Source organism: Sphaeramia orbicularis, chromosome 7 (genome assembly GCF_902148855.1).
Source record: "Sphaeramia orbicularis chromosome 7, fSphaOr1.1, whole genome shotgun sequence".
Lineage (NCBI taxonomy): Eukaryota > Metazoa > Chordata > Actinopteri > Kurtiformes > Apogonidae > Sphaeramia > Sphaeramia orbicularis.
The window spans coordinates 21,349,337-21,367,127 of record NC_043963.1 but is presented as its reverse complement, the minus strand read 5'-3'; the positions used below and the strand labels follow the sequence as shown (position 1 = coordinate 21,367,127).

The 17,791-nt window shown below is 37.3% G+C and overlaps 1 protein-coding gene across 1 annotated transcript; it reads right to left on the bottom strand.

Annotated features, from left to right (window-relative positions):
• Nucleotides 1–407: 407 nt before the first annotated feature.
• Nucleotides 408–11,310, bottom strand: hnf4a (hepatocyte nuclear factor 4, alpha). Its single transcript, XM_030138017.1, has 10 exons — nucleotides 11,116–11,310; nucleotides 4,531–4,705; nucleotides 4,277–4,371; nucleotides 3,717–3,823; nucleotides 3,473–3,628; nucleotides 2,928–3,015; nucleotides 2,686–2,838; nucleotides 2,325–2,561; nucleotides 2,039–2,161; nucleotides 408–1,419 (listed from the first exon to the last, which is right to left on the bottom strand). The coding sequence occupies exons 1-10, from the start codon at nucleotides 11,153–11,155 to the stop codon at nucleotides 1,277–1,279; spliced, it is 1,317 nt and encodes a 438-aa protein (XP_029993877.1). The 5' UTR covers nucleotides 11,156–11,310; the 3' UTR covers nucleotides 408–1,276.
• Nucleotides 11,311–17,791: the final 6,481 nt, after the last annotated feature.

The following is a 17,791-nucleotide window of genomic DNA, read 5'->3' as shown; positions in this document are numbered from 1 at the left end:
CTCAATCATGATAAGCTTTAACTTCATGACTTTAGTTTTCTAAAGTTTTTCATTTGTCACTTGATATAACTGTGTTGAAATGCATCAAATTGGCATTGGCGTCATGTTTTTGCATCAAATGAAATCCCCAGTGTCTTTCTGTTTTGAATCAGTCCTATCTATAATGACTTTATGACATTTTATCAGTCTGAGGCAACATGCAGTAGGATATCAGTGTCCAAGCAGCGCTGCCACGTTGGACCCTTTTTTTCCCCCCATCTCTACAGTCTTACAACATACCTGATTAATATTTAAATGTGTATCATTTTTATTTTAAAAAATGTTAAATGTTGCTAACAAACAACTGTGTCTTAAAATCATAAATATAAACAACTTATATTAAATACAATCTGGGAAATAAGACAATGTAAAAATAGACCTTGGGATTTATTATTTCATCTTCACATTGTAAGGCGAAACATTCCTGTTTTTGTAAGGCAGTACAGGTACAAGGCACAATTTATTCCATCAGTTACACCATGACAAAGTACTAAACAAAAAATATAATCTATTTTTAAAAACCATTATAACATATCATTAGGAAACATCTACAGCAAAAGTGGCATGGCAGTGTTCACCACAAGTGTTTTGTTTTTTTTTCCTTGTAAATGTTTCTCTTAACATGTGTCATTGTACATAACTATTGTAAATAGGCATTTTCAGAACATTAAACACACTGTAGATATTTGAGTCTTGTTACACACTGTATTCAAAGTTTGACATATCCTTTAGTTTTTTTCTGGTCCAATATTGTCACTTCCTGACTTTATTACTGATGAACATATAACAAAATACTGTGCAACACTAAATATGTGACAATGTAAGGCCTGTTGTAACATTTATAAAATACTGACATGAACACGTCACCATGTCTAACATAAACCTTACTACACACACTGAGCTCATGCTAAGGGATGTAATGATACCCAATAATAAAACTATATACAACAGTGTATTTCTTTCCAAATAGTATTTTTACAGAATGGACAGTTTGTGTGGTTAATTTTGATGTTCTTTGTTTTAATATTTGCACCAAGATTTTACTCCAGCTGCATGTGTGAACAACATAGATCCCTAAAATCTGCAGGGAACATAATGTCAATTACAGTTTAGATATTATTAGATGATTTATTTTTCAGTCCTGTTAACAGCTTAAATGCTGATTACCTATAAGCTTACAATAAAGACCCTGGTTTAAGACAATAAAAAAGTGAAAGGAGCGGGATTCAGCGGGTTGCTAGATGGCTTCTTGCTTCGTAATAGTAGGCTGAGGGATGGAGGTTGGCTGCTTGGGCACGGTGGCTATGACCCCCTGAGCCATTTTATAATGTTCTGAGCTGGATGCAGTAGGCGGAGACGGTATTGGGGTTTCAGGAGTGGCTGGAAAGTAGAACACATGGACATAGTGAAGGGTTATGGGGGGAAAGTGCAGCATAAGCAGATATATATTTACCATTCTGCAGTATAACATGCTTTACAGCAACAAAATTTTTCAGATAAGGAATAAGCACTTTTGTGAAATTTCTCAGAGCATTAACACGTTAAGAAAGAATAACAGAAGTTCTCTTTGACAAAATAAGCCAGATTAGTTTCCATGAAGAACTGAGAGGATTATTTGTCGAGCTTGTTTGTCCTTCCAGCTACCTGACTGGACTGCACATGGAGCTGGGTGAGGAAATTTGATAGTCCTTCCATTTAAATATCACTAATTCCATTAATTCACACTTTGTTTTAACAAAAGCTTTTTCTGAAAATAAACCACAAAGTTTCAAACACTTAACCCCAGGAAGAATTAGAGGGAAACACTACATAATATTAATCATACATTGATATAAAATACAAGTAATTTAATAGAAATGCTTAAAATAAATCCAATTAATCTTAAAGTATATGTTAGAGGTAAAAATTGTGTGCATGCAAACTTCAATTTTTTGGGGGGGGGCATACCACATTTTTGTTATATTTTGGGATGTTTTGTTGTAATGGTATTAATACTTACAAATTTGACCATTGTGGATGGGTGTTGGCATGTTGCTGGTAACTATAACATTGCTGCTCAGGTGCTCTGAAACCAGGTGAGGGTGCAGAGAGTGAGGTGCATGTGGAGCTTCATTAGCAGAACCTGAAAAAGAAAAACCAACATAAAGTCAATTTAGTAGCAGAGTAAATGCATTAATTCTTCCTATTTCTTTTATAAATCTAACTGGATTGACTATATGGACTTGAATTCCATCCAGAAACTATGTGTGTTTTTAAAATGAGCCAGGATCAGCTCAAGAGCTCACCCCCAAGAAGCATCTCCTGTAGCAGATTATCAATCTTGGCCATGCCAAAAAGTTTGACAAACTGAATCTGTTCAATCATTTGCCAGGTGATGCTCTGTAGCGTGGGCAGTAGCAGGAGCAGCTCCCCAAATCGACCCCGGGAGTCGTACTGCCTGTCGTTGATGTAGTCCTCCAGACTGACCTGGACCTGGTATCGCATGCGTTTGATCTTTCCAGGGTCACTAAGACCTTTAGCGTCTGTAGGTAAATAAAAACAGACTGTTTACCAAAGGATGTGGTCCAATGAGACATAGCTTTTGTCTACATACAATATAAATAGGCAGAAAATCCTTGTGTCATTTCATATTTGTGCCAGTTGTACCTGGATCAAAGAAGACTATGGCTTTCAAGCAGGCGTATTCATTGTCGTCTATTTGAAGCTCCTGGAAGGGAAGCACCAGCTCGTCCAGGATTCTCACTGCTACCCTGCCGACTTCCAACTCTGGACAGTTTCTGGGAATGATGTGGTCATTTCCTGCAGGAGAGTTACATTTTAGCCCTTGATTAGATCCTACTGTTTCTATAGAACATGTCATAGGAGTCAGATATTCCCTTATGTTTTACCTAATAAGAGGATATCTTTGTAAAGCATAGATCTCTTTGCAGCACCGAGCAGGAGATGTTCTCCAGCATGAGCTCGCAGCAACGCCACCTGAAATGTAGCAAATGTTTTTAATCACTCACACACACACAGTACAGTGTGCACACAGGATGCACAGTAACTCTTTTCAACTATAGCTCTGAAAAAGCAGAAGACACAGGCTCCTTCACAATATAACATCAGCAAATGAGTTACTAAGGCCTGGTGATCACACTGTTAATGATTCAGCACTTTTTTTTTCTTTTGAGTGGGATATAACTTTAAAACCAAGTCATCATATTTTAACTCAGGATTAAAACTTTAAAAAATAGCTAATCTGATAGAAGAATGAAATGTTTTGTGGTGGTGTTATTTAGATGAGGTATCCTCCTGATAACTCTATATCCACGTGCTCCTGCACTCTTCACCAACACTATAGTGTGAGATGGATCTTGTTGGTGGAAGCTGGTTGATGAGTGACCAAAGTGTCTATACAACTATGTACTCTCTGTCTGTGTATGAGTTTTACCTGGTCATCCAGGGGCAGGTCACAGAAGGCTGGGATGTACTTGGCCCACTCTACCAAGACCAACAGCTGCTGTTTCATGGACTCACACACATCTGTGATGGCAGCAATCTTTTTGGTCCTTATGTCACCATTAAGTATGGGAGCAGGCGAGGTGATCTGGTTAAACAATGCACAATATTAAATGATGAGTTGTCCGTACATTCATTAGATTAGTTAGATGTGATTGCCAAAGATGTTTTAATACCTGTCTGGACAGGACGTCTGCCTGAATGAGTGCATTAATGGATGGTAAACTGCTGTCTTCATAGCTGGATCTTCTGGTGCTAATTCTGTCTCTTTCATTCTGTACAGCTGAAAACACATCAATAGTTATGGTTTTATAGATATTCAGTCATAATTATTTGGTGTTTGCAGAGAGTTAAAGGATTAGAGAAGAATAGGCCATTTTCTGATTGAATAAAAAAACACAAACAATAGATATGTTTAGTTTTTTGTTCTCTCTTTGCTACACAAAGGCAGGCCGCAGAGTAATTTAAAAGAAAAGTAAGCCTTCCAAGGTTGTCGTGTTTATCAGTATATGGCTATTATTGCTCAGAAATGTTTGCTCAGCATGAGCCGGTCAGAGACTTCAGCGCTTCACAGAGTGAACATTAACAAAGTACTACTCTTCTGGGTATTGCAACACACTCAGATGAGCGGTGTCAATTCAGCAGGGACAGAACACACTGTGGCAGTGATTTCCCGATCAAGTTGGAAAGTCTATTGTTTCCACAAAAAAACAAACATTGATTAAAAAGATGCTACCTTCTTTTTTCATGCCAGCTCTGAAGCATTTCTTCAATCGGCAGTATCTGCATTGATTCCTCTTGTCTTTGTCCACAATACACTGTCTATTGAACCTGGAAAGGAGACAAATTTGCAACATGATTTACCAAGATTTCCACTGATTGTGCAGTGTTTTGCTCAGTTGCATAAGCACTGCTCAAGTCATCCTTGTGATATTTATCAGAAACCAATTAGTTTCTCATCCTCATCAGTCTTTGCATATCGACCCTCACCTGCAGGAGTACATGTGGTTTTTGCGGACGCTGCGTCTGAAGAAGCCTTTGCACCCGTCACAGCTGGAGGCCCCGTAGTGTTTGCCAGTGGCTCTGTCTCCACATATGGCACACAGGCTGCCCGCCGCCAGGTGGCCTGCCGCACTCATATTGGTGCTCTCAGTCGGTGAGGAATCTGATATACAGAGGTGAGAGACACAGGTCTTATTGGGTCAAAAGGCTTTTTACAGGAGTATATAGGATGAACCAAAAACCAGAGAAAACATGCATAAAGAAAGATAAAAAAAAAAAAAAAACAGTTAGTGATCATCAAGAAAATTTGCTTCATCAGTGTCACCTGACTGAAAGTCATACATTCTTAATTTAACAAGGCGCTAATGGCTGTAATGACCGCAGTGATCAAAACCTGCCTGCATGCAAATCTGTCAGGATCCATTACCTGCCTGAGTAACTCAGACAAAGTCAACAGACCCTAATTGATGTAGTTTTGATTGACCTCTGAAAAGGTAATCACTGGAGACAGTTTTCTTTTACAGCCGGCCTCACAGTCACCAGACTAAATCAATCACTCTGTGTCATGACACATGCTATAGATTGAAAATGACACAATGACTCATAAGTCAAAAAAAGTTAAACGTTGAGGTTGTTTAATAGGTCACTGTATTTATTTTACATGGGAATCCTTTCATTTTGAATCAGGATCAGAGCCAGAAGTCATGGGAGACTGCATAAATAAATAAGTAGGTGTCATCATTACATCTAAAAGAGCACTTTCCAAAAACCTCTACCCTTTTTCTTAACTTTGTCCTCTGTGGGAACAGACCGTTGGTAAGAAGAGAAGCATATTAATGATTCCCAAACTACTGCTTCATTAGGGGATGAACATCAATCCACTGCAGTCAATCATCTCTGAACAAGCTGAAACAGGTAAAAGTACTGCATGTCCAACTTCAACCAGATGATCTGTAAGCATTAGGAGTTCTCTCATAAATGAAGATCTCTTAATGTTTTACTTCTGCACCCAGAGGTGATAAAAGAGGAGTCCCAGACCACTGCACTGTATGGGATCATCACTCTGCATGCAGCAGCACATGGACAAATGACCCCTTTTTATCACTTTGTGCAAGAACACCCCGTGTCCTCTCCTGACCAAAGTTTTAAATCACTAAAAGTTTCAAAGTTCAACACCAGAGCTGGAAATATTTGACTCACCTGTGCCCATGGTGAGCACTTGCATGTTTTCAAACTCCAGTGTGGTGTAGGCTGGGTCCAGAGCCTCGCTGTAGTCTGCCATGTCCATGTCTGCGAGCGCTTTGGACAAACAAATTCTCAACTACCTGACAGTGAGGCAGAAAGACTTGTCCAAGAAGCTAATGTGCCCCCCTCCTCCTCCACCTCCTCACCCATACACACCTCCACTGAGCCCCCACCTCCTCTTTTTGAGCCTAGCTCCGCCCAGTAAAAGGTAGCTCCTGGCCCAGTTGACTCTGATGGAGACCTTTAGGAGGCAGCTGACTGACAGCAGAAATCACCTTCATCCCCTCCTTCCCGCATGTCACTAACCACGGGAGAGGTGGAGAGTCTTCTGGTTGATCATTAACCAGCCTCTTCAATGCTATATCACTGTGTTTTTTTAACATAACTTTGATATCTGCTCTTTCAGATGTCACTCTGCCAGAAATCCAGGAACATTTCCACAATAAGATCTACATCAGGTCATTACATTGTCATATAACTTCACTGTAACACTTCCTTAATCCAGTTGTCCACTTTTATAACACGCTCATATCACATGCACACAAAATACAGCATCCACGTAGCTGTTATAAAGAAGCCAGGAGCTTTTTAAGTGCAAACTCTCCTCAGTAGTTAGATTATTCATATTCAGACCACGTGTATAATGCGTCTCTGGTAAATCTTAGTTAATTCTAGCATAATTAACACAGGAAATAAATAACTCTTGCTAAAGCAAAGTGATGCCTTTAAGTAAAAGACTTCATTGTTTCCCTAAATGCACGGTGCACGTGGGACTGCTTTCTGATCCAAAAGCCCAGTGCTCATTGTTGGAAAAGCAGCTGTTACTCTAAGAGATATGATTTAGAGGAAGTTAGAATTATTTAGGGGGAAAAAGATTAGAAGACATTTTTTGAAGGAAGTCTTGATACTGGAACACAGAGGACTAATTCACAAAACAAAAAGTCTAGATATATTGACATTAGAAAAGTCTACATCTGATTCCTGTTCCATTTTGTGGGAAGTTTTATAATGTAAATATGTAGTACTACTATTTTTTGCTGAAACATTAAAAATCCTCCATTAATGCCCTAAAATATATTTAGTTTTTTTTTGTTACAAAAACATCAAAAAACTCCATAACTTACTTGGAATATGACGATCAAAGGGCGATTTGCTGAAATATTTGCTTATTGCTGCAATGAATGTGCAATTCTTATCAGCTTTAATTCTAGGTCTAACTTGATTGTATTACAAAATAATTTACATTAAAAATCTTCACTTAGTTTCCCATTTTAACTACAAATTAAGCAGCTTATATATGAGGGGAAAGTCAAAAAGTTCTCAGACAAATGTAATCAAAAGTTAAAAATAGCTAAATTATTTTTCTACATAAGATCTATTAGAGTCTACGCACTTTTGCAAATAAATCTATGCGTCCATCCATAGATTCCTTCTTTGTAGAATTGCTGAGGCTGTCTATGACAGTTTTTGTCTTGATATGAGAACTTTTTGCCACCCGCGTACAAATAAAGACTCATCATTTGTCATTTTTTTTTGTGTGAAGTGTCATACGCTTTCAGTTTCTGAGTTTTCACGTGATTTCTCGAAGCACTGTCCTAAATTTGAGTGTTTTCACAAATAAATACTCTGCTTGCGCAAAGTGTCTGCCTGTTGCATGTCACACAGCAAACAGTAGTCCTGTATTTGAAGAGAAAGTGCCAGTACATAGCAATAGGTCAACGATCTTGAGTTCAGCCAGACCTCAGAAGCAGTAAACCCCATGTACTTGTTAACCATACACTTAAATTATACAGAAAGTCCCATAAAACTCATCAAATTATTTTCTCCAATGCAGCGAACAAACACTGTAACATTCCTGGAAGCTCATCCACATGACACTGAGATCACCAGCTCAATCATTCCATCTAATTTGACCCATTTAATCCAATCGGAAATTAAAATGTAAATGATCGGCCTGTGATTAAAACCTAACGTTTAATCTCTTCTCATCAGAGTGCCATCTGCGTACACAGAGTGAGATTCATTGATTTTTTTTACCGTGTAAATAACCCTAACCTTTTATTCTGAACTGATTAACTCAGGGACAACAACGCCCACAATCAAAATCGAATTTTTCATGTGCCTAAATACTGTTCACTGAGAATGATGCTTCATGAAATGTAGCTGTAGGAGAACATGCTATTTCATTTGTGTGTGCAGAGGTCACACATTACAGCATTTCTTCATGTTCGATCTGTTCTGCTCTTCTGCAATGCCCATATTTGCTCAAGAAGTTAGCTCATTATTTCAGAGCAGAAGGCAGAGGGAAAGGGGGGATGTGAGAATCAGTGTGGAGCTATGAATGAGTCACTCAGCAAATCTTATCTTCCCTGTCATTAAAGTGCTTTTATCGCTGCTCCCATCTTAAATTTCTGCGAACTCCTCAAGGAACAGTCATATACAGGACTATAAAGTATAATCTACACAGTTATAGCTTTCTTAATCATGAAGCAACAAACTGTTCTGAAGTGTGAGATAGGGCAGGTTTGATCAAAAATACTCCTATACTTATCTGCATTTTGGGGTGGGGGGGTTAGCTTTAACATGCTAGGCTACCTTCCCACAGTGCACAGCCTGGACTGACACGTGCAGGCCTTACAAACACAGTAAATCAGTAAAAACCTGTGTTTGTTGAGGTGATCATTTATAACACAGTCATCAAATTCATACACCTGAGTTATACATATTTATATTTTTACTCAAGACAAAACTTAAGTTCCTGAAGAAAGTTTCAGAAGTAAACTGGTACTGAGTGATTTTCCCATGTGGATAATGGATGCAGCTGGAAACCACTGCCTCATATTTATGGGCTGAATACACACTACGTGCAGCAGGAGTTTGCCATGTTGTTAATGTGATGGACCAGAGCGTATTGTCTTATAATCAGTCACCCAAACTCCTGCCCCGGGGCTAAAAGTCAAAGGATCACTGAGACCTGATGTAACACTTGTGTGATTCTCCCCTTTGAAACTTCAAACTCCAGTTTGTGAACAAAGTCCTGTCTATCTTCTGAATAGGAATCTCCGACCACTGACCAAACTCCATTTGCAACCACTGCCTATTTGTACCTTCTCCTCAATGACTACATTTCATTTCCCCATGTCCGAACTCAAAGACAAGCAGCAGGCAAGCAGCATATTGAAATGAAAACACAGGAGGCAGCAGCTGGGAGGAAAAAAGACAATCATCACAGCCTGGAAGAGTCACTGAAATGTGGAATACACTGTCTGTCTGAGGACTTATTTTGTTCTTTCAAAGCGAGCCTCATCAGCGCAGGGGGAAAATGTGAGTGTTTGTAAGAAACATTCAGGACTATGCTGATGTTGATAAGAGTAAAACAGAAGGAGACAATGTGCTGGCTGCAGCAGAAAAAGGCGGCTGCTCTGCTCCGCTTCAGTAGATGGAGGAGATAGGTGAGTAGAGTGTCATGGCAAAGACCTTGTCAACAGATAACTATCTGCAAATAACATAGCTTATGCAAGCCTCTGCGGTTGGCCTGGGGGAATATCATATTTTCTGTACCTCTGGAATATTGTTACTTATTTTCATATTTATAATAACACTGATTAACCTCTTATAATGATTTAATTCCCTTTTTTTAATCATTATATATGAATGTTATGTTTGTTTCTAACATCTGTGAAATTCTCTTAAATCCTTCTACTGCCTTTATAGTGCACCTCTACACAGCTAAACTAACCACATCTGATGTATATTTTACCAAATAATAGCCCACTATACCTCCAGTGATGCTGATCTGTCTCCAGAGGCCTACAAACTTGTTCTCAAAAGCTGCTTCATCTCTTGTCGCAGGTTTAGTTAAATAGTTTTATGCTTAAATTGTGCTAATATGTCAGATGTAATCGTGGATGTGGTCAGGTTGCCAAACTGAGGCTTAGAGAAGAATATCCATCTTTAGTAGTTAGAAAAAGAAATCCTGTGTAATTGAAAGGGAATGATGGTAAATGTTTGGTTTTTAAGTTTCGTACTGTTTTAAGATGACCCTTAGCTGTTGATTTAAAAAAAAAAAATACACAGGAATTGTTATGAAATACATATTTTCTTATGATGAGCCATAAGTGTGAATCTACTATTAATAATACAGTCCTTTTGGTTTGTATTTTGTCTCTAAATAGTCTAAAAGATCCTTATGGCAGAGAATATTTGGTCATACAAACAGCTTTTGTACAAAAATTGCAGCTGTTCTGACACAAAATTATTTTTCCTTATATTACACATTTACTTCTTTGCTGTGATTTTGTGAAATTTGCAGATAAAGCAAGAAAAGCCAAAGTTGTGATTCATTTTTACTTCAAATCCTGTCTGACTCCAAAAACTCAAGTAGCCTCTGTTCACCAAATAAGTAAACAATTGCATCAATAAACATGAAGACCCATGCAAGACGTAAATCAATCACAGTGTGTGATAAGGCTCTGTAATCATTAACTCTGTTTTGCTGAGAATTCATTTTGACTGTTGGCCCAATCACCCCTGTCAGCAGCTCCGCTCCGACTGCCTTTATCTCTGTGACTACTTATTGGTCCTTCAGTCATCAGCCGCTCGATAGACATTTAACCTCCACAGCCTTAAAAACAATATGATAAATTAGCCTCATGATAAATCCTAACAATCTGTAATTTCTTTGACGAACATGGTAAATAATCATCATCATCTTCCCCTGCCTCCAGCACCACTTTTCCTCTTTAGTGAACCTTCAATGGTTTATGTCTCATTTGTGTTCATCCACTGCTCTCTTTTCTATCTGCAGAGGCTCTTATTCTATTTAGTGTCTTTTAATAAACCAGTGCTTTCATTTTTATTTCAATGTCACACACCAACCTTTTTCTACAGCCACAGGCCTCACAGTCAGGTTGAACTCACTGCTTAATACTGCCATCATGTGGACATATACAACAAATGCAAACTCACAGAGATAGCTCAGAAAAGTTGTATAATGGCAGTATTCTGCAGCAAAAACAGAGTTAATACCATATACAGGTCAAAATAGTTTAGCCTAGTCTATATAGTCTCAAATAATAGTCACTTTCTTTTTTAATTTTAGTAGCTCCTTTGAGTTGTAAGTAGGCACAATTTCCCAAAAAAACACCTTTTGGAAGTAGACTCAGGTGGCTATCAGTCACCAACACAAGGAATTCTGTGTGTATCCGGTCTATTAATGTCCATTTTAAGTACAAATCGCACAATAATCCAGAAAAATCAACTTTCTCCACTGATTCCAGAGGTAATCTATGTCGCCCCAGTTTAGAGTCTTGTTTGCTGCAGCTTTACCTGCATTGGTGAACTGCATCATCCCATCTTGTCCGTACATCCCTGTAAAGGCCGAGCCCTGACAGTGAGCCGGCCAGCTGAGCGCCGGCCCATCAGCCCCGGCAGCTCTCCCAGGCCCAGCCAGGCTGAGGCAGGCAGCGAGGAGAAGCAGGGCCACTGTTACTGGATGTGCTGTTTGCCGGGGGCCGCCTGGCCGACTGTTAGGGCCCAAAGGGATAATCCTCTAATGCCTGTCACAATGAGATTTGATTGGAGACTTGAACACCGGGATTAATGGTGTCAAGTGAACAGTGTGTAATGCCTACCCTCCAAACAGGCTGCTAATTGAAACTTTCACCACAATAAAGCACACAGTAAGATTGTGAATATCATATTTTATAGTGGAAAAGATTAGGTTTCTCTTCATTAGCTGAGTGGTTTGTTTGGATAGAGTCAACTCTGTAACACAGCTATTATACAGCCCTGCTATAACACTGTCAGTTATTTTTTGTGATACCAAGTCTTTTAGAGATTCATCTGATCAACGGATAAATAATGAAAATGACTGACATGGATTCATCAGTCAAATCTTACTAAAATAAAAATCACTTATCCAAGTCACAAGTGAAAGGATTACACAGATTTGATAGAGTTTTAGTATGTATTGACAGGTCATGAAATTCACATTTTTCAAGACTTATTTTTGGGGTTTTATAAGTTTATTTAGAATATGGAGAGGAGAGAGGTAAAGTCATGTTGGGGTTTTTGTTCGCCTCACTATTAACAGATAGCTGGATGGTTTATGCAAATTTTGAGACAAAGAATAGCAACAACTTCAGTGACTTTGGTACACATATTCACTTCACTAACATAAAGACTTTGTGAAGTCACTGAATGTCTTTTTTTCCCTTTGCATTGAGTTAATGAGTCTATGGAAAATGAGAAAAAGAAAAAAGAAAAAATCAATTGCAAGTGTTTGGAAAAGTGGAAAACAACAGCCAGAAAAACATCCGAGGCTCTGATAGAAAAGTACAATTTTGTCTCAGCTACAAGGACAGAGTTTTCATCATGGCATAAAAAAACAACTTATTCTCAATTTTAAAACCTCAGTGCATCATGGGATGTAAATCATGTGACACCAAAAGATGGTCACTGAGTATGAAAGGATGAAATGAACAAAAGGCAAACAATCAGTATTTATGAGTTTGTTTTGTTCTGAGAGCCAGAGCCAAAGACCCCCACACCAAAATGAGGCTAAGAGCCTTAAAGTGTGATACCACTGACAGCCACTAGATGGTGTGTCCAAAAAGGCTTCTATAGACTTACGTTAAACTTCTCTGCAAAAAATACTCACTCCAAATAATTGTATTTCCACAAGTCGTTTTGTTCTTTTAGGTTTGGTTTTATTAGGCCCTCTAGGAAGTGTTATGATGGTCCATCATTAAATCACTGCTCCATTAATAAGCCCCATGGGAATTTTAGAAAAAATATCAATGGAAGTAAACGATATGGTAAATAATTTTTTGATCCCAGTTGCACCACGATTTTATGAGTTTGGAATACTGCAGTTTGTGGTATTATCAAGTGGGTAAAAAGGTGAAAAAAGTATTAACAGAGGTGAAAATCAGTACAAATCTGTACACAATGACACAGCAGACAAATGTTCAGTGACTGAACAGACTAAAAGAAGGAGATAGTTACAATGATTAAACTTTTTATTTGCCTATTTTCAGTCTTATTGTTGCACCGTTTTACAACAAACTGACTTTCTTGACACAAGTAGAGGGGGTGGGGCTTCATCTCTCCATAAAAGGCTTTGACTCCTACCTTGTTGATTGACAGCTCACTCATTTGTCAAATTTGACTTTCAGATCTTGTGTTCATTGATTGAAACATATTTATTCCTAACAGAAAGCTTTGCTGTAATTGTGGTTAATAGGTTACACTAAGAAACCATCTAATGATTTTGATGAAGTTATTTTATCATATCAGTGAACTATCAGAATCAGAAGAAGAATCAGAGGAATCAGCTTTATTGGCCAACTATGTGAACATGTACAAGGAATTTGGCTTCGGTTTTTCTTTGCTCATAACGTACAATTTCAACATAAACCCCAATACACTTAAACATAGACCTAATATAAACAAACATTTGACTAGAGACAAGGACAGCATTGGATTGAGAATAGTTAAGATACATATGAATAACTGTGTAGATGTGTACAGAGAACCAGTCTATCAAAAATATATAATTATGTATATATTATTTACAGTGAGTGCAAATTGGAGTTTTATACAGTGAGTGGATGTGTACAGGGATCCAGTCTATCAAAAATATATGTTTACGTATATGAGTAGATAGCATTAGCTCACTGTTTACCTGTTGTGCTACTGCAGCTTCTTCTGTTTGTCACAATATGGTCACTTCAGTACGACAAAGTACTGGCTTAAAAACCTCAATCTCATCAAAACTTCTTCTATACTCTGGGAGCTCCATAATGCTATTTGTAAATGTTACTAGTGTGCAGTGCTGTTGTAGAGAAGAAGAGATGGGCAAACGTAAGGATTTTAACCCTTTCATGCACAAATTATGGGAACTTTAATCAAAATTTTTTCCTGAGTGTTTTTATTCCTCTTTAGGCATGAAAAAAAACAAAGCGATTGAAAATTTTCTTCTGAAAAATGAATAAAAATAAATAAATAAAATAAAAAATAATTGAAAAAATGTAAAAAAAAAAAAAAAAAAATACATTGAAAAATAATGATGAAGAAAAAAAAATTCTTATGTACCTATTTTTCATGAAGTTGCAAAAATGTCCACTCAGCTGGACACCACATGTTTAATTTTTGATGCACAGAAACATGTATTTACTGATAAATTGTGTGAAAACCATGGGGAGGACTTGTGATTCTGGGGGTATATGATCAGGAGAGATATGTAGTGTCTTAAAACTTTAATAAAGATATGTGTAAAAAAAAAAAAAAAAACGCTGTAGAATAGCTGTCCACTGTAGTGACCACTATGCATGAAAGGGTTAAGGAAAGAATACTGAGTTCTCTGCATCAAAATCAGATAATTATAATGTAGACCACAGTTATTGAAACAGAGTTACAACAACAGATCAACAAATTACAGCTCCCAGCACAAACTCCAGTGTAAATTATATCATATAAGAAACATATTAGCAACTCATAATAGTAACATACCAATGTGAAATTAACTTATTCAACACATATTTAGAGTATATGGACTTTAATATGACAAGTCCATATGTTCATGTAATGTTTTCCATGTTGTAGCTGCCATTACAAATCTACACCACATGCCATAAACGTGTCACCGTGTTACTTTACAAGTCAGTGAGTTGTTGAGCGTACATCGAAGGGCTCGGCCCCTCTGTGCCCCAATGTCAAGTCATTCAGCTTTCTAGACAAACACATATTCGCTGAGGGGCTGTTGAACGGCTGTTGTCATGTTTACATTCAACAAGTGATTCTGCCAACAGCCCAGGTCAGGAGTTTGTCCAGGTTGTGACCGTTGAGCAATTCATCATGATTGACATGAAGTTACATGAGTATCTGAAGTTAAATGGCTTTGTCTTAGTAGAAATGTTTGATTGTATACATCAAATGCGCCATTTTAAAGCAGAGGAAACTTAAGCAGTGATTTGCATTTCTCCCTTCTTTTTTTCTTTTTTTTTGTTTGTTTGGACAAAGGCGTATAGTATAACCCAATGTAGGCCAAAAGAAAGGAGCTTAGTGTAGGCAGCTGCCAAAGAATGTATTTGTAACATAAATGTCCTGGTTTTGGAAGATTTGTCAAGCATATATCGCAGCAGCTGAGCAAAGCCTTTTGGAAAATGTTGCTATTGTATTGACCAATGCTACAATACAGTAATGTGGAGTGGATTCATGAATGAAGGTTGGAAGGTGATTAATTCACAGGAGAAGAACTGTTATAATCTAAAACATTTTCCATTGGGGAAAGAAAGACCCATTTATAGCATGTGGTCTAGAAGTAAAACATCTTTGTTGCACTTTTTGTAAATAAATGTGTTGGGGTATTTAAGAAAAAACTGTATTACTTTGAAACTAATCTAAATGACAATACCTCAAATAAGGATTTATATTTAACATATATCCTTAGTGTCCAGCCAGGGTCAAAGAGCAATATATATTTATTTCTACTGTTTCTTGGTTGGTGACATGCTTGTTTTTATTCTGTATGTATATTTACACTTTTCTTTTCTTTTAAACTGTTTTGCACTACGCACCACTAAAGAGCTGTCTCTTTTAATTTCTTTGTATATATGTCTATTCTATTCTATTCTATTCTATTCTATTCTATTCTATTCTATTCTATTCTATTCTATTCTATTCTATTCTATTCTATTCTAAATCAAAGCTAGAATTTTTAATTGTACTTAAATGAATACAACTACTGTAAGAGGATGCTAAATATGCTGTAAGGATGTTGATAATGATAAAGTAAAAGCAACAAATAATGCAATAAAATGGAAGAAAATATTTGAAGTAATTTAGAGAAAGTTCTGAGGGATATGATTGGTCGATGTCTGTCTGTTGTGCATCATCTGTTTGCCTTCATGAGACGATTTTTATGTTTTTTTTTTTCTCTTTTGGTTAGAGCATTGTGAAAACGTATTTGCATCTCCACATCCCACTGAAACATGCAAATTATTCAATGAATAAACACAGGAGTAAAAACATGCAGAAAACCTACGGTAACAGTGTGTGAGAGGCAGCACAGCGAGGCCTTTAGTTTCAGGGAGATGAACAGATATTACACAGATGAGTGTATGTGACTTCAGCTGCAAGTGATGGGTTTGTGTTTCTGTGACTCACACTCGTACAGCGTCACGTAGCATTAACGCTAAGCATCAGAGTTTCATCTTAGCTTTGACATCTTCTTACATTATATTTTCATCTTTTTTTGGTACTTGACAACATCGTGCTCAAACTATTTTCTAAACTCTTTCATTCCAACAAGTGCTCTCATATCTTAAAACCATCATTACAATCAGACTTTTCTCTTTTTTTTTATCATCCTCATATCTCAGACACACCTCCTGGATTACAGCCTTATGGAAAAGTCACAAATGGCGATGATATTTCCGTGCAGATTCAGTTGAGATCCAGCAGAGCCCTGAAGCACAACACAGCTAAGAGGAAAGCAAACAGCTGCCACACTCGACCTTTTTTCACTTAAACCACCAAAGCCAGCCTGATAAAAAAACAAAAAAAGTATGTACTCACCAAATGGACGCTCCATACGTGAACTGACTTGTGTGTTTACATTGACCATGTCGTCCTCTGCTTCCTTTCTAACGTGTGTTTTAAATCCCCCCTTTTCCTGCCCGGTTTTCTCCCAACATTAAGGTGTTAAATGTGGAAGTTTGGTACTGGGTGCTGCAGTGTGAGAAGGGTGTTGCTGGTGCTAGGTAAGGCCGGTGTTGCTGCTGTTATCTTATTGATTTTCCTAATCTGGGCAAATGTGGGTGGGGAGGTTAAACAGTAACCAGGCTCGTATGGACACCAATCTATATAGCAGCTGTAACTATGGCAACATGATGATAGAAACTCAAATAGACATAAAGTTATTATGTGCTTTTCTCTCTTTTCTCATCACCAAACAAACCTTGCTCCAAATACAGGTTGGAAATGATAAAAGCATCGATTAAGAAACTGAGTTCATACAAAAGCAGAGAGAAAGTCAGAGGGTGGGAAGAAGTCAAAAAGGAGTGGAGCATGTACTGAAGGTGGCAGCGAGTAAACTGTGTACGAATGACGTAGACTGCTCTGTTTTGACTAAGGAGGGAAGTTTCATTTTATATGTAGCTGTCAAATATTAGATATGGATGGAAAACACCTGTGGATGACAATACAACCAATGAAATATTACTTTAAAATGATGTTTCCACAGTGGAGAAATGAAGACCACATTTCTACATCTATTTGTAAAGTATAAAGACATGTCCACCTGAAAAGTGCTGGTAAATACATGTGATCTCATTGTGTCAGTGTTTTTAATGGTATTTTGGTAGTGTTTGAGCCCCATTCTAATGGCACTTTGAAAATATTTTATCTTTTTATACAGTCATTATTTGTATCTTTGTTTACTTGCTGGTTTTATTTCCAGTGCTTTATTGTTATTGTATTTAATATTTATATTATCCTTATTCTCATTTTTATTGTCAGTGTTTTTATTAGGGATTGATTCATTACACATCTGATTTTGTTTGTGTTCTTGAAATTGGGATTCTTTTATTTTGTACAATAGACTATTTTTTTATTTATTTATTTATTTTAATTTATCTAGACCAGGAGTGTCAAACTCATTTTAGTTCAGGGGCCACATACAGCCTAATATGATCTAAAGTGGGCCAGACCAGTAAAATAATATAAATAATAGGATAAGAACTTATAAATAATGTCAACTCCAAAGTTTTTGTCTCTGTTTTTGAGTGAAAAAAAGTCAAATTCCGTAATGAAAAAGTTTACATCTAAGAACCGTACTTGAACATAACATGAACAAATATGAACCTGAAAATTCTTAAGAAAAATAAGTGCAATTTTAACAATATTACGCCTTAGTTTATCATTTATGCATGTACATAACAACTTACAGATCACAGTGGATCTACAAAAATACAAAACATTTAGAAAGAGGCAGAATATT

Bases quoted from the DNA above. Each gene is read 5' to 3' on its own strand.
- hnf4a (XM_030138017.1), bottom strand. From the start codon at position 11,155: ATGTACGGACAAGATGGGATGATGCAGTTCACCAATGCAG. The intron at 3,824-4,276 runs GTAGCATCTTTT...ATGTGTTTTCAG, and splicing joins AGCTGGCATGAAAAAAGAAG to CTGTACAGAATGAAAGAGAC. The intron at 3,629-3,716 runs GTATTAAAACAT...TTGTTTAACCAG, and splicing joins CAGACGTCCTGTCCAGACAG to ATCACCTCGCCTGCTCCCAT.